The following is a 17,860-nucleotide window of genomic DNA, read 5'->3' on the forward strand; positions in this document are numbered from 1 at the left end:
GTTGATTTTCCGCGCATTTTATTCAAAAGACGATTAAAATGCAGAAGAACAGTTTATTTGCTATCTTTTGTGTTTGAAAACCAAACCTTGATCGTAGAACCACCATTAAACCAAGCGATACAGCCAAAAATATGCACTTTCTTTGCCAAAACTAGCATTTCTTTCCAAGCGTCGAAAAACCCTGCCCTGCGATCTGTCAACAGCGATCTGTGTGCGTGTGTGTGTGTTTGCAATTGAAGTTTTCGCGTATTTCGCGACCCAAGTCCAGAACGATTAGTGTTTAGTGGTGGCGATTACGCAAAGTTGATGGTGAAATATGTATTTATTACCTTGACCGGCTGTGTTTTTAGCGCAATTCGTGCACTCCCCGTTGTGGCGGTGGTTTGATCTGGAAGTGATCGATTTCGCCTCAAAAAGGGAACCCATTTAAACCGGGTGCTGGTGCAATATAAGGGCAACGTGCTGGTGTGTGTTGGTTTGAATGCAGTTCAAAATGCAACAGACGAAGGTGCTACGGCGATCGTTCTATGCAGGTAAGCATGCGGCGGCTTTCCAGTGTTATCAAATTTCATCGATTAAAAAAGTGCTTCCCCATCGTGTGGCGGCTGTAAGCAATGACTTGCAGCAACGCGATATCGATTCATGCTCGCTATATCTCGTTTTCTTCCCGATAAGCATCTACCCCTTAGACGAAAAATAGCAACAATTTCTTATCAACAGGTTGCGCAAGTGAATTCAAATCTAGTTGCCACATGTTTTAAGCGCAATGTACAGCAGCAGGTCAACGATTGGATTATTTGCTTCAATTAAAACCGATCTATGCCGCTTCTATTGTACTATTCGTCTTGGTGTGTGTGAGAGAGTGGGATTTTTGGGGATTTTTTTTTGCGGTTCGATTGACCGGTTTTCTAACAAAACCTAACCCACCCCATTTTGGCGAAAGCATAAACATGATGTTATTAACCTCAATAGCGGTAGGATAGCGGTGTTTCCGATGACCGATCGACACGATCGCTGAAAGCAAAATGAAAAAAGAAGCAACCATTAGAAACCATCAAACCGCAACAAAAAAAAACAATAACCCCTACACAAAATTCGTTGGACAGAACATTGGTTCACCAACATTAACCCAACAGCGCAGCGCAAGGCGAGAAGAAATCCATTAAGATCGTTTCGTGCGGATGCGCCTGTGGTGGTATGCTGGGCAATTGACGGTGGCCGTCTATTTGCGGTGTACGCAGGCCAGGTTCTTTTCTTTTTACTATATGCATACCACCCTTGGGCCTGTGTGTGCTATGTTGGATTGCATTGAGCTGGAAAACAAATGAACCGCAGCAGAGATGCATGATGTTTTTTGTCTTGTATTGGCGATCCAACGATCATTCATGGTAAAATCTAATGATCCATGCTGGAATGGGGTAATTGTCGTTGAATCGTATTGCTTTTCGTCACGTGTAACAGGTGTTTAGTGTGTGTTTTTTTATGGTGCAAGTGGACAGAGAAGGAATATCTTTAACAAGGGGAATGTATCCGACTTTCTCTATCGTTTTTGTATTTAGTCACACAGGTAGTGCAATCCCATTTAAAATGTAATTCAATTTAAGATTGAATTTCTTTGCCATACAGACATAAATTATAGATTTTTGCAGTTTTATTTATTCATTTATTGAATTTGGAGTATGACGGCTTCTTGTGATACCAAGCATATTAGGTTATGTTTCCAGTTTTATTGAAAAACAAAAACTATATTTAATTTGGAACATAATCTATATTTTTATATTTTGTGTGGATTGTAATTACATTTATACTCCATTTTTTTGTTTATATTTGGTTTTATATTTATATTATTGTTAAAATTAATATATATATATATTTTTTGGTTATAGTTTTATATTTGCTGTCCTTTCAGCATATTATGGCTTGATTTTTTACTGTTTTGTCTGATTTTTAATGATTCATTAACATTTTCTGCTTTTTTGTATGTTTGCTTTTTGCTGTTTTTGATTTCATTGCAAAATTATTTTGCTTTGCTATTTTAGGGTTTTGTATCTAACAAAACAACAACATGTGTTAGTTAATTTATTTAAATTATCGTTTTAACGGTTTTATCTTTTAGTGAATTGTTTGGCAAAAATGCATTCATTCAATTACATTTAATTTCATTTTTGTTATCTGTGGGTCCAAGTTTTATTTTTTCCACCATAAGAAAGCATTGAGAATCAAATAAGAGAAATGCGGAAAGCAAGTACATTATTCAATACTTTAACTAGCATAACAAGGGTTCTTAAATTTGTCGAACTGAGTGTTAAAAAAAAGATGATAATGCCATTACTTTGACTGTATTTAAAACATATAACTGAGGAATATGATAGAATCCGGAGGAAGTATGATAGTATTTGTTATTTTAATTCAATGGTCGAGAAAGGTAGATAAATAGTTGGATAGAGGTCTAGACCAGCGATCAGCTAACTGTGTGATTTAAAGAGCTAAAATCTATTTAAAAAAAACTACCCGTAGAATATAAGAGGCCACATAAAGAGCCAAATTGGTAACCCCATCAGTATAAAGTATGATGATTCTATGAAATATTTGAAACTACAAGAGCTCGATCTAAAATATTGCTGATATTAACAAAGCCCTTTTTATGTTCATTGTAAAGTTAATAAAGTAATTTGAAATAAATAATCATTACCATAAAAGTTCTAACATCATTTATATCCACATTAATTTCCCGTAAACATAATGTGCAATGTTTATTGGTCATTTCGTTAAAATTATTATTTACCGTGTGAGCCCGCATAATTTATTCAAATTAGCCCTTTAATTTCAACGTTTTACTACACCCGAAACGTGAATCGCTCGCCATTACTTAGTTTGAGTGTTTGATTTCATATTTCTATTCAATTTCTATGCAAATTCTGGAAACACACCCACAATAAACACCCGAAACTGATCGTACATCACTTCGGGAAATGATCGGTACGGAAGGGCGTTTGAAAAAACCTCCCACTCGTAAACCAACACCGCCAGTGTTGGACCGCCCGCAAACGTACGGAATTCAGGTGTCATTCGTAGGATTATAAATTGATGTGTTTTATCGAACGCTGCTGGCGTGCATTTTGAAGTGCTTTTATCTGTAAGGGTGAGTGAGGGGGGGTGGGGGGGGGGGTTGTTTGTGTGATTTTACGTTTGTCATCTTCACCTATTAGCATCATAAATCGGCGTGCGAGATGCCTATCGAGTGGAAAGGCTGACCCCAAGCTGGTAGCCCTCAGCAGGAGCCCACTGGGGAAGGAAATATTAAACCCAACCTAGCTTAGCTGCGTGCTCCCCTGCTGCTAAAGCTTCCTCGGTGAAGCTGTGGAACTAGAAATAGGAAATGGTGTCGCTTTTCTTACAATAAATACAACGCTCAACAAAGAAAGAAGTAGCATGCCCTTGGGCGGTTTGGAAAAAGGAAACGTTAGTTCTCGATTTCGATCTGGGTTCGACATCCGATCAATGAACCCACCCTACATACGAGTGCATTAATGCATTCAATCAATGCATCAAGAGCCGGGCGGGATCGTGACTCTTGTCGCGTTTGCCCATCCCCCATCCATGTTCGATCGGTAATGGGCTTTTGATACAGAGTTGCGATTGGATCAGCCAGCCGTCGTTGTCTGGTTTTCTCAAGATGAAGCACCAGCACCAGAAGCTGCAAGCGGTCAGAAGTGTTTGCCAGATAAACTAAATGCCGTCTAACAAGCATTGCCCGGCCACAGTTGTGGCACTTCGGGTTGGTGCCGGAGCAGCAATTCAATTATCTAATCCATTTCCTGTTCGAGTGCGTTGCTTTTTGGAGTGCGCAACAATTATGCTCTCAAACTCCCCCCCCCCCCCCACTCATCCGTCCGTTCAGCTTGGAAGCATTAGTCTTGAATCCGTACCAGAGCACCCCCAGGGAACGCATTAAAGCGCCCACACTTCACGGCCTGCATCGTTGATTAATTTATTATCTTAGGTGCTGGTGCTGGGGAGGAGCTGAGGAGCGCTCAGTTTTTGCTCACTCGAGATAAAACACGATGCAATCGATCCACACACTTCAATCATGTGTTCGCTACCGTTTGGGGCGGGCTGGGGCCGAGGCATAAAGTGCATATGGGTTTAATGTGTTTGGGGTTAAGGGAGCCGCCCCAACGCCATAAATCCCATGCACTTGGCAACCGTTTATGTAGATGTTTTTGTTTTCGAGTAGTGGGGTTTTATCCGGAATAATGGATTGGCTGAGATTTTATGTAACGGCAGACGGCAATATTATTCATTCGTTTCAACATAAAGTGCGAAATAAATATGATGGCATCATAAAAATAAATTAAAATGAACTATTTTTAGCTCTGCTCAGCATGCTAAGGTCCAAAGCAAACTTCTTTTGTGCTGCAAATGGTTTTATTCTCATTATTTTAGTAGTAATAATGAATGGTACTTAGCGGAACTTGGGGCAAGTGTGCCACCTTAAGCATTTCAAGTTATAACTCATTAAAACATGTTTTTCAAAAGCCGATTTAAATCTCATAACCATTTTACATCTATTTCCTCACTTATAAATGAGTTTCACTTGTAAAAAGTGCAAACAAAACAGTTTTTGAAATGTTTTAAAAATGATCCAAAAAGACGTTCTTTTTTGGGCTATGGGGCAAGAGTGCCACTCGTATGGGGCAAGACGGCCACCTGGTTAAAATAACCGTATTTCTTAGATAATTGGAAATTATTACGTTTGTACCACTAGTGTATGTATTCCTACATGTTTAGTCACCAATGAACCCTTTTTGACCACCAATTGTACCACAATATGGTTTGTTACTGTTCTGTTTTTCTGGCGTGGAATCCGCTCACAATAGCGCACCATTCCGCAGCACGCTACAACAATGTTTACATTTTTGACAGCTCGCGCCTCTGAAAGATGGTGGCACACTTGTCCCAAACAGAGATGGCACACTTGCCACAAAAGTTGTAACTTTTTTGAAATTGAATTTTTCAGTGACAAAAAAAAGGTTTTTTTTCAACTAACCCCACAAAAAATTACACGTTTTCTCAGCTATACGGTGGTGTAAATATTTTCTCGGTTGATTGTTCGATTGATGATGATTTTTGAGAGCTTATTTGGTTGGATTAAAAAATTATAATATTCTGCTCTATTTTGAAACTCAATATAAATAAGTTCAAAACAATGGGAAATAATGATTGGTCTACATGAAATTAGGTTCAGAATACTTAGTCATTGGAAAGCAACCAACTGTATACACAATTGATCATTAAACTAAAGTTTTTAAGGAAAAATGCTTGGTGGCACTCTTGCCCCGTATGGCACACTTGCCCCAAATTCCGCTATCAATTGATAAAATTTGAAATAGAGCAACGGATAATAAACGTCAATATAGGGCCCTTTTCCCTTTTAAGGCCGTAAACTGAGATTTCAACCTGTCAACTGTTTGCATTGTATAGCAGTTTTCGAGCAGCTATCAAAGTGGGTATAATATACAGGTGTGCTTATCTCAAGGTGTATGCATTTAGAAGGTTGATTTTTATCTCTTTTGCTGGGTGACATTATGGGAAATATCTGTCAATCCTAACCTAAAATCCATTTTTGTTTCGATACAACATCTTCGTTGAGAAGACCCAATATCTGCTACGGATGTGGTGCAATGAAAAACGATCCGTTATCTGTGGAAATTAATTTTATTGAGAAATTAGTTGTCAAACTATATAGGACGAGATCTTGATCCGGTCTCGTAGTACAGTCGTCAACTCGTACGACTTAACAACATGCCCGTCATGGGTTCAATCCCCAAATAGACCGCGTCGCCATACGTAGGATTGACTATCCTGATATGGGGGGGGAATCAATTAGTCACTGAAAGCCAAGCCCACAAGTGGGTACAGGCAGGCCTTGACCGACATCGGTTGTTGAGCCAAAGAAGAAGAAGAAGAAGATAGGACGAGATCACCTGATCTACATATACTTTGATTATAGAATCCACCACCTGATCTCTTTAATGCACCTTGGGATAAATGAAAACACCACCTTGTTTTGACATTATTTCGAGCAGGTACTCGAATCTAATTCTAGCTTTGAGGCTGAAATAATCTAGGCTGAAAATCGTAGGCTAGTTTTGTGCGTGGTTTTGTATGGTGTGTTGACATGATTTCAGCCGAGAACTGTCAAACTCCATGTAAAAAAAAACTGCTTAGTATCTTGAAAGGCCCCATAGTTGGTTCTCGTGTTACGTGGAGACATCTTAAGTCACATATTCTCATATATTAGCAAATTTAAAATATCGGAGTTTTGAGTTAAACTTAATTTGTTCAGTTACATTTAACAATATTTCTAATTTTAACCAATTTTCAAGTGTAGTAAGTAAGCAAGTAAGTTCAATTATATTTTCTTTTATCTTATCTTTTGATAGTCTTACAATCAGATGTATTTTTATATTGCAAATTTACTGAATTTACGTCTTCAGTCATTCAATTTGTCGGCTCTCCTGATACAATTGATGTTAGTATTTTGAAACAATTATTTATACATACATTTTGCATTAAACTTCATCATTACTGCACCTGATAGAATGCTAGGCGTTTGATAGATTGTAACAACTCTAGTACAGCCTGCGTAACTCTAGCCGTAAGCTTTCGTTTTGGTTTTAGTGTCCTTGTAAAGGCGCGGTTGTTGCGGTTGCGAGCTAAATTCGAGCTTCACCGAGTTTTCTTGCAACACATCGAGCGAAGACGCACCACCACCATACAACCTCATCGACTCGTACAGCAACATAACCCTCCCCACACGTATTGATTGACAATATGAGGTTCCGTTCTTGTGCGCCACTGTTTTTGCTGCCTGCCTGCCCTGCCTGGCGCGTAATCAATAACCTCGTCTGCCTCGTGCGTTACGCAACGAACTACTTACGCAGTAAAAGCAGAACAACTGGTGGCTAAATGAAATTGAACCGCTCACACGATTTGCCTTTTTGCTAGCAAGAGCCAACCAACGGTTAACAAATCGCTTCCGAGTGTGGGGTAGTGTGCGGGGAGCATGATTCATTATGGGCGGGGGTACTTAACCGCGCGCGGAGGTTCCATTACGGTTGCCCTGTTTGTTTTTCAGAAGCAAATTAAACAAATTTCAATTCACTTCCATGGGTTCTGCTTCTGATCGATGAGGGGCGTTATTGAGTCGATCAAGAAGGGCAATTGTCGCAATTTTAACTGTTGCTTCAATGTGTTATCCTTTATTCATAATTATTTCCTTTTATGCGTTCCTATTGATGTTGGTTTATTAATCTTTCTTTTATATTTTTGCATAGTAATTTGATATTTATTCATTTATTTGTTTCATATTATACAGTTCTTTATTAAATGTCTGACTCTTCAGTTTCTTCTTTTTCTTCTTTTTTATTAGAATTTTGTTCTCTTATTTGTTTAGTTAGTTTATTGTTGTTTCTTTTATATTTCATTTATTTATTTTTTTGTTTGATATTTGTTAACTTATTCTTCCATACTTAGTTATTCTTATACATTTATATTCAATTGTCTTGATTAGCCTTATTTAAGATGGAAAAATGTTACTGATATTCTATTTTATTGAACTAATACTGAGGTTATTTGTCTATTCAATAAATGTACAATTATAAATCAATATCAATAGTATTTCTACGGCTTCACTTAAAAGGACACGTGCTATATTGGGCATTTAAACTTCCATGTGGAATTTATTAATAGCTCTCGAGCTTTCATGCTCCCCCTCTTCTCAGGTTGCCGGCTTATTATGGAGTTATCTTGATGCTAACACTTCTTGTACGTGTAACTCATGTACAAATAGTGATCGACATGATCTTCGACGCCACTCATGCCTCATAACATGTACCGTGTTTTCATCCACACACACACACACTCCAGCTGTCAGCAGCAAGTCATTGTCTATTTATTTTCTTCCCTTTTCTTAATTTCCTTACCACCGAGGGGTACGTCCGTCCCCCCGCGCAGGAAAAGGGAAGGTCATGCTAGGGATGAGTTTATTTTAATCACATGAAAAATGACATGGTCACGATCCGCTTACCAGGCTTACGCATTTCCTACTCCTCCTCCATCTCCTGCTTGAGACTCGCTGCAAGGCAGGCAGGACATTGGCTGTGGCTGGCATGGAATGGAAGTCCGAGGTTAGAAGTCAAGCCACTCGACTGGCTAGACCCTTATTATTCCATTATGGCGTGGGGTTTTAATTGGACCGTTGGCAGCCACAAACACCATCCGACCTCGGGGGTCATGCTTTCCGCTCTCTCGATCCCCAAAGAACTCAACCCCAGACGATCTCGAGATCGTAACCGAGATCTTCTGACACCGAGAGAAAGAGAGTGCGGTCGTCCCCGGTACGGTAGATCTACGCCAGTGGACATCGAGCGTTGGGCCAAAGTGGGGCGGTAGCCAATTTGTTTGGCGTGCTGTTGTCGACAGGCGACAAAAAAGAAGCGTGTCAACCTCTCCAGTAACAAAAAAACAACGAGTGAACCATTTCTTCCATGCAATGCGATAAGCATCAACCAAACCGTGTGGACACATTGTGGCGCGCGGTATTGGCCTCATGAAGACGACGTCATTTTTAGTTGTTCTTACCACATTTCCTTGTGTTTGTGTGTACCCATCTGAAGGGTCATTAGTTTTTAGGCTTTTCGGGTTCGGGGTCTAACCGTGTCCGCCCCGAATAGCGTTCTTCGATGGGCACGATGGGGTCTCAGTCGAGATGATGGTTTTGATTATTTCATTTCGCCTTCAATTTATTGCTCCCGTTGATGAGTTACAAGACAAATTCGCTGAACATGGAGTGAGTTTTATGATGCCTGTCGGTAGGTTTTGTTTGTACATTTTTTTTGTTGAGGAAGAAAACAAGGAAGAGGAAGAAATAGAAAATAAAACAAAAAACATGACCGAAAACAACTGTCTGTTAATGTGCAACACAAACACAGCATGGTTTGCTGTTACAAGGGAAATGTTACTTGTTTTCCAGTTCTTGTTTTGCTCGGCGAGTTCTATTGTATTTCATTTCCATTTTTTAAACTTAATTTAAAAAACAGGGGGTTTTTACGGTTGTAGAATTAATAAAGTACATAACCAACGTGAAAATTAACTAAACTAACTAAAAGTTCCTTCTAATGAAGGTATTAATTGAATAATGAATTATTAAATTAGACCATCTTGGTGATCGTTTTCCTGTGCACTTTATTGGAGTTTTTCGGGAATGCTTGGCTACGAGGAACGCTGTATCAAACGCACAATGTAAAAACATTAAACTATTCTTTTAAGTTTTGATCATGTTTCTTTATCATCTTAACTCTCCTATGAATGGTTTTTGTATTATTTTAATTTTTTTCGTTTTTAACTGAAATCAATTCATTCTCACTAGTTAATTTGGCCCGGTTACAGGGCAATGCAAGATAATTTCTGAGGTATTTAATAAGCTTAGGTTATATGCGATTTTTAAAGACAACGGATTTTTAAATTCCATGCGATTTTTAACTCCGTGGGACACATTAGGAGAAACTGAATCAGAACAGATAGCGATCCTGGAACAGATTCCAAACCCATGTCGATTCTAAAACCTACTCTGGCCCTGGAATTGATCCTGACACCATACCGGTCATAGAATTGCTCCCGATCTAATATACCGCGCCAGGAATTGATCTTCACCCTATACCGGTCCTGGCACTGAACCCAAAGCTGCACCGGCCTTGGAATTGATTCTGAACCCATACCAGAACACTCAACCCATATTGGTCCTGGAACTGATCCTGGTCCCATTCAAATCTACCCCTAAAATAAGATTATTTGTTGTAGTAACTGTTCTTATCGAGCGTTTAACTAAAAATCATGCCAACTAAATAGCGTTCTATTCTAACTATTGAATTCTGACAGTAACTTGTATCATTCGTCTCCATACCATTCAAAACACTCAAAACTAAACACCGTTGCATTTTCCATAACCGATGTAGTTGCCATTCTATGGATGTAAACTCAATCGCTGGAAAGTTACCCTTATCATCCTTTACTAGAATTTTATTTTAGATATGATGAAGTCCACAGTTATGAACTTATTAATTTATCTACTTATTTCCTATATTGTAATAACTATTCCAGGGTTAATTAGAAAGAATTTATTTTCTTCATTTTTTGTGTTTAACGATCTTGTTGGGTTTACATTCGTTTGATGTGTTTCTTGTGGCATCTTTAGTAAGTAATTTATTTGATCTATTATTCATAATTTATGATTGTTTTGTTTGCTTATATACTTTATGGCAAATATTAAATCATTCCATTATATTGGCCTATTACAGCTTGATTTAATTAAATTTTAATGTTTGGAATAATAGAATACTGGTACGAATTTATTACACTCTTCGAGGTGCATTTTTTACTACCATTCCTCCCGCATTTGCCGCTCCATCCCGTGGGCGTATCACATTACGGCACCACCTTCACCCGGTACTGTCCTTACGCTTACAAGACTAATTGCGACACCGTTTTACGACACCAGCCGCGTGCTGCATCCTTTCGGTCGATGCGATTTTCCCTTCGCTTGACCAGGGAGTGCCACGAGTTTACGAGTTTGAATTCACGATCATCAGCCAGCCAGCGGGGTCCGGCTTAATCGAAGGTGTTGAGGACGCAGTAATAGATGGTCTGGTCGGTCTTGTCAGTTTCTATTAAACCGGTAGCGAACGTACACTTTTCCACCCGTGTCCGAAATGGGTGTTATGGGCGTATCGTCACCTTATGGCAAGTACGGTGTACGTTTGCAGTTGCATTCAAGTGTCAACGGGTTGTGCTGCGATCGGTCCGGAAATGTCGTAACAGTTAATGGGCTACTAGAGGGCTCGTGTGTGAATCGGGAGGACATTTTCCGCCCATCACGCGATTATTCACACAGCTGGAAGCGATTGGAAAATTGGCACATATGGTGAGGGCGATATAGGCGCTGGAAATGTGCAAAACGAGTCGATTGTAGATCATGTCTACAATGATGATCATTCGTGCTGCTACATAGCTACAGCTCAGCATGGGCCAATCTTATTTTATTTTCATTACGATATCCACGTGCCTCCCCTCCCTGTTGGTGTAAGTGCATCTGCAATGCATGCATCTGTAAAAATGTGGCGCTGTGTTGTTCTTGCATCAGATAGTTATTGTAATACGAATGGATCTTATTATTCAAAAACATTGGAGCGTACAGCCGTACCAAACCCCTTGTAAATGTCTGCCGAGGGGATGGGAAGATTTGTATGCTTTCTTGTTTTTATAGCGTGTATTAAACTGTCCATTTCAATTCACCCGATACCAAATCCATTCGTTCGATCCATCGCGTTCGATCATATGTCGGCTTGCCCGATTCGGTTCAAAGTTGTTATTATCCCGGTCCGGGTTGTTGAGGTCCGTAAATCAACCTTCAACGAGACGAGATGGTGGTGTGTTGTTCGACCTTTTCTGTTCCTTTTCTACCGGTTCCCGAAGGTTTTTGATGATTTTTGGCCGTTCTTAAGGCGTTCCACGCCTTCCTAAAGGTGATTGTGGAAGCCGTTGGGGAATGATGATGAGTCTCAAGACCTCCTCCTTTCATCCTCCAGAATGTAATGACATTCTTTGTGATTTAATCATTTTCTTTTCATATTTTGAAAAGAACGATGTGTGTGTACATCATCCACCAAAGTACAGTCTCGTCGATATGACGACCTCCTCATGGGAAAGTCAGTGAAACGTTACGCGCAATAATAGGGCGAGTATAAATGATCCCGATTTGTGAAGATCTTTTTTTTCTTCTTCCTTTTTTGTATGTGTATCTATTTCCAGCAGCTTTACGCCTTGCGATAATCATGGGTCAAAGGTGAGATGCGTTCAGGTAGTTAAACCCCATGCGAAAGGAAGCTCGCACACACACCTTGCGTGCCCTAACCCTCAACGGTAGGCAATGCGCCAACATCAAACGGTTTGTTTTGGCAAGAAGAAGCGGAATAGGACGTTGGTGACACGGTCGAGCCACACAAGAGAGTGACTCTCTTCGTACCTGAGATGTCAGTGATAGTGTGGATACGGAAGGGCATATTTTTTTATCTGGCATATGACACCGGAATCCGGACGATCACGCTGCAGACAAGGGACAATATTTGACCATGGTAAACATTTCAACCGTTACACACCTAGATTAGACGAACTAATTTATATGATGGTACAAGTGACTTGACACATTCAGTGTAGGAGGATCATAGTTTCTATCATGCGCACGCAGTGCGAAGGTTCGGAGTAGATTATAAATTTGAACGATGTCTTGTTTGGCACAGATGACACAACAAAATAAATAAATTGTTAAGTGGGATATTATAGGCTGGAAAATACCCACAGGAAAAAAATAATATTGAACTGCGAATACATAGCTACATCGTTTAAAAACAATTCCTCAAGCATTAAAATCATAAGTTTATTAGGTTCTAAAAAAATAAAAGTGCATTCAATCCTACGAATCTTGTGCATTGTACTTATTTGTGTGCTTATTTTATGAATGGTACTCACAAGGTGCAGGAACTCAGCGATAAATAAAAACAACTGATTACAAACAGAAAGAGCAGGCATGTCAAAACTCATGCCGCTTGATTATTTTTAGATATTCTTGAAATTATTATTATCAGCATTTGAATTAAAAAAAAATTTATATGACCATAGCTAAGACAGATAATTGCTTTTCATAAACTTTCCTTGAAAAGTAATGATTTAAACTTACCTGCCAAAAATGAATCTACGACCTTGCGAGCTGCCTTCCGTTATTTGTCCGGAATTTTCGCTATGTTGGATGTAGACATTCGTGTAGGCATGTTTTTTTATGTTCTACCTTCGATTTTTATCAATTCCTCCTTAGTATTTGCGACAAAATTGTATGAGTAGATCTTTTACATGCACCAACCATGGCAGAAATTCTGGATGGGACGCAGCTGGGCAATGTTGGACCGGTTCGCTGACTTCACATCGAGATATAACCGCTTCATCTCTTAAAATAATCGTTTTGAGTTGTGGCGTAATTGTTTGCAGCTCTAAAACCAGTGGGCGCAATTCCCGCTTCCCGCTGTTCATGTTTCACATTTATTTTTTCACTGTTTGGCTTTTTGACTGCACTGATGTAGCCACTTTTCCCTCGGTCTTCAGCTTCCTTTGAAACTTCAAGTCGCTCAGGGTCGTAGGCCATTTGAATACAGGATTTCTATAGATGCATTGATTGTTGTTTAATAGTGTCAAGATGTTGTAGATGCCGGAACGGACTTCTCCGACATCCACAAACTGCCACACGATGTCCGCTTTCGTCGTGGAAGTTGGTTCCCTGTTTTGGCCATCACGGTTGAAAGTTTTTTTATTGTACTGTGCAAGAAAAACTGCTGAAGCCGATCCCTCTAAATAAAAACATACTGTCAACAAGAGTTAAAAATAATTGCTTCTCATTTTCAATAACTCAATTTTCTTACGCATATCAATTATTGAAGGCTTTTAAACGAAATTGTAATTTATATACAAAACATGCGCTTTAAGTTTGAAATCATGTATCTTTACACCTAGAAAATTAAGGTTCCATTTGTGTTTGTAAGCTTAATACAATACTCTTTTTATTTAACCCAATTTTCTTAATTTATTGTAAAAATTCGATTATTCGTTATTTGATCCATCTTTAAATTACAAACCATTGCTGCGAACCGTTTCGAAAGTTTGACAGCCCTGGCCTTTGCCACCCATCAGCGCTGGCTAGAAAATGCAACGCAAGCTGCCGCCGATTCATTCGCTCGTTCATTCTCGTGCGTGAAGTCTAGCGGTGAACACGCGTGTGCATGCGCTCGTACATCGTTTTTATAAACAGCCGGGCCAGAGACAACGGCGATCCTTCTGGGGGCTGCCGCGTGAGGACCTGCGGTGTATTTTGTTGTGTATTTGTTTCGATTGATTCGCTCTAGCACCATCCGGACTATGGCACTGATGCCTACCAGTTAGTGGAGTGATTGGAAAGATAGATCGATCCGCGACCCATCGCCGGTTTAGGCCTTCGTGTTGCGGTAATCGGGATCGGTGAGCAACGGTGTGTTTTTATTTTGATTGCGTTCACAATCTATCAACGAGCGAGAGAGCGCGAGCGTGTGTTTGTGTGATTTTAGTTCAAATTTCGAAGCTGCCAAGAGCGGCGCGCAATCGTGAGGCCTACACCGTTCGGGGAGCAGCGGAAGGCGCGAGTAGAGCAGCACTAGATTACGGAGCAGTGATTAACTTAATTTCAACTCATTTTATGGTCATCATACACGTATGTCCTAGGAGTGTGTAGAAACTGCGCAATCTCGAACCGAAACCGGAAAGGAATTAACCGGGGGGAAAAAAGAACCAAAACCAACCCCCGTACCCCGAATGTTGTGCCGATAGTTTCCAGCGGTCTGTGTGGTGGATGGCAGCAAGAAGTGAAGCGAATAAGTGAAGCCACCAACTAATAAGTGGAGTGTACCGATCGTGTGGTGTACGATCGCGTAAAAACAAACCAGATCACCAGCTACAGTCAAGGCAACGGTTTGCCGATGCCCGAGCGCACTGCCGCGGTCGAGATAAGTTATTTCGGCGCCTTAAATTGGACCCCGGGAAACATTTTGTTAATTAATTAATACCATTCGCTCCGCCGCAGTCGTCGCCGCTGTGTCCTAATCGGCAATTGGAGTGGTTTGTGCCGAGTGTTCCGAGTTCCGAGGGGAAAAACGCTCCCCGAAAGCGGCCAACAGCTCTGTCCAGCGCTGCACAATTACAGCACGCAGTGAGAAACAAACGAAATCTTGCTGTAACGATTTAAATTGATTTGAATGCTGCCAGTGTTCCCTCGCACGGTCGCGAAAGTAGCGCTGGGGATTGTATTTAATACCTAATTTCCGTTAATCTTGCAATTGCTGCGGCTGCCGCTGCAGCTAATATACTTAGCCGAACCCGGACCGCGCGGACCAATTGCTTGTTCCGGTTGGTGTGGAATTGTAGAATCACTTTTGACAATTGTGACAGCAGACGAGTGGCCTTAGTAGTGGTTGCGAGTTGCGATTCCAGTCTCTGTGCAAGTGGAGCCGCGAGTGAGTGTGATTATTGTCTGCTCCGTTCGCTAGCCAAGTATCATCCCCCTTCAGTGATGTCCCGGTGAGCAATCAAAACATAGCAACCTCCACCACCCGCCCCTTGTGGTATGATCAGTTTATTGGCACAATCACAACAGTGGCCCCTGCGGTGCAAAGTTTCATAGCCGCCGCCGCGGCCTGCTCGTCCAAACGCGTTGGAAAGTTGTCAACTGTCAATTTGAGTCCAACACAGTAGTGTGGGGATCTAGGGAGGGAAAGAGATCGCCCGCATTAAAGTGTGCTGTGCGTGGTGTTTTTGTTAGTTTGCAATTTAGAGAAAAAAAGTGTCTCCAGCCGCTGCCAAAAGGGAAGTGTGTTTGATTGTGCAGATTGTTGCCACCGAGCGGTGCACTGATGTTCCACATTTAGGTGAGGTGTTTGTGGCTTAGTGCGTCGTACCCTTTTCGTGTTCCCGCTGTGGTCCCGTGATAAGGAAGATTGGTGTGCAGTGTGTCCTAGGGAGTTTAAAAGTGCGATCTGCGTAGTAGACTACAGCGTGAGCAAATTGGAAAAGAGCGCACAGATGCTGAAGTCACAGCTCTGTCGAAACTGTCCAACTCCCGTGACGTCATCCACAGCTATTCGGAAGCAATGGTCTGTTAAACGGATCTTCAGCAAAACAGTGATCAGTTCTTGAATTAAAGCAAGTAGAACAAGCGCGCTTACTGCCAAAAGACACAACACCCCTCAACACAATCGTTTGGATCAAGTGTGCTCCTGGAACGCCGAAGATGGCGGACGTCGAGTCGCAGAAGATATGCGGCAAAGCCAAATCCAGGATCACGGTGCCCGTAGCTGTTGACGGATTGATACTGGTGCTAGGTAAATTGGTTTCATCTTTATTTGGATCACTCTCTGCAATACACCTATTTTTTCATTCCCGAACGGGGTTATCTACATCAGCGGGTCGCTCTGGTTCTGTTTACTCTCCCGACTCCCGGTTCTGCCGGGGTCTATTACGGTGAGGTCTGTCATCGATTACTCGATCTGATAAGGAATCATTTACCTTTACCAGACATTGGTCGGAAATGTTGACGGCATTAATTTCCGATTGCTAGCTGTCGAAAAGGTTTCGAGTGGACCTTCCGATCCGATGTTAAGCTCATTGAATGGGGCGTGAAGAAAAAGTGCGTGAAAATTCGTTCGCTTCCGCCAGACCGGTCGTGTACATCAAGTCGCGATCTAATCTCATCTGTTCCAGTGAAGTGTTAACCGTGCGTTTTAAATATATTCCGCATGTACCAGGGTTCAGTGCAAGCAGTGGAAAAAAGACGTCCATTAAAATGATAAAGTTGTCATGGTTAGTGACCAAACAGGAAAGCAATGTTGCTGGTGCGTATAGTGCAGATAGTGGCCAATTTGTGGGATCAAAATTGAATTGGAATTCGTTTTTTAGAACATTCTTGATGGTTTTTCTATGTTTGTAAAAGGAGGAGAGTAAGAATACAAGGACCTTAGTTTTAATACTGAACAGTACTGAAAGAGGTATTTCAATGAACATTTTTTGTCAGTTTTATTAATTACATTTGCATTAGAACCATCTTCTCCAGACATGATTTCTTGTGCTGACAAACCTTCACTCCGTAGTAACTATTCTCTTAAGCTCGGACCGCCCGGATCGCTCCGAACGTTCAAGAGTCTCAGAAAGGAACGCACACATGTGTGCGTGTAAATGTATAATCTTATCAATGACACTTTTTTTCTCGGACGTCTTCTGACTCTGGCTTTTCCAAAAATAAAGACCATCATACGTGACAACGTGAATCACATGCTCGGGATCATCGAAGGGGCTGTTTTTGGATCGTCCCTCTGCCCAGTGTTTTCGGTTCCCGAATTCCCGGAGCGATTATTTCCAACTCCAACAACGTCTTGCGGTTCATGCACCCAAGAGGAGATCAATAAATTGTAACATCCCAAAACAGCGCCGATCGGTGCCAGCTGACAGCTTGCTGTCAGCAGACTCATTTGTAAAGCGATTACATCCATCTCTCGCCCTCCGATCCGATATGATGGAGCCAGTACACTTCCAAAAGTGGCCCGAATGGATGGTATGGACAATTTGTTGTGGTTACTTCAAATCGCGACGACTCGAAGCTTTCGATTGATATGTGAAACGTGACGATGGAGACATTGTTTTAAGCAGGGGAAAAGCAACTTTTTTGGAGACAAAAATCGTCATGCTTTTAGTATCGCATCCAGCCATATCCACCAGGGACACTGGACACCGGTTTCGTAATAGTTGGGCGTTGTACTTTTTTTGCGTGCTTCCAAACAACAAGAACACAACAACCCCCGACTCAAGACAACTACTATCGCACGCACGCGCACACATAATGCCTATTACGTTGACGCACAGTGTTGTTGTCGCCGTTCGTTCGCTTACTTACTGCAGGGATCTTCTTTCTACTGGCCGGGGGCCGTGTGTGTGTCTCCTGGTACGGGCACTGCTTATCATCATGGAACGTTTTGTCGTCCGTGGACATTCTCGCGAGGTCTTCTTCTCCACCATCACCATTATCAGATACTGCCCTGCTTTTGACCGTCAGCAGCAGCAGCGGAGTCATTCCTTGTTTTTTGATGGATGATGATACCCGCCGCTCGTTGTGTTTTCGATGTTCCAGTGTTTCCAGGGTGTGCTGCTAGCAAAAACCGCATTGCAAATCTACAGT

The 17,860-nt window shown here is 41.2% G+C and overlaps 1 protein-coding gene across 2 annotated transcripts in view; it reads left to right on the forward strand.

Moving 5' to 3' along the window:
• The first annotated feature begins 240 nt into the window (after nucleotides 1-240).
• Nucleotides 241-17,860, forward strand: part of LOC1275514 (phospholipid phosphatase 2) — a 51,300-nt gene continuing 33,680 nt past the window's right edge. The window contains exon 1 of one of the 2 annotated variants that reach the window (XM_061657741.1): nucleotides 241-533. In XM_061657741.1, the coding sequence (XP_061513725.1) occupies nucleotides 482-533 (52 nt within the window). In that variant the 5' untranslated portion in view covers nucleotides 241-481. Of the gene's footprint in view, nucleotides 534-13,836; nucleotides 16,014-17,860 lie in introns of those variants that run through there. The other variant, XM_061657740.1, reaches the window with a different exon arrangement.

Source organism: Anopheles gambiae, chromosome 3 (genome assembly GCF_943734735.2).
Source record: "Anopheles gambiae chromosome 3, idAnoGambNW_F1_1, whole genome shotgun sequence".
Lineage (NCBI taxonomy): Eukaryota > Metazoa > Arthropoda > Insecta > Diptera > Culicidae > Anopheles > Anopheles gambiae.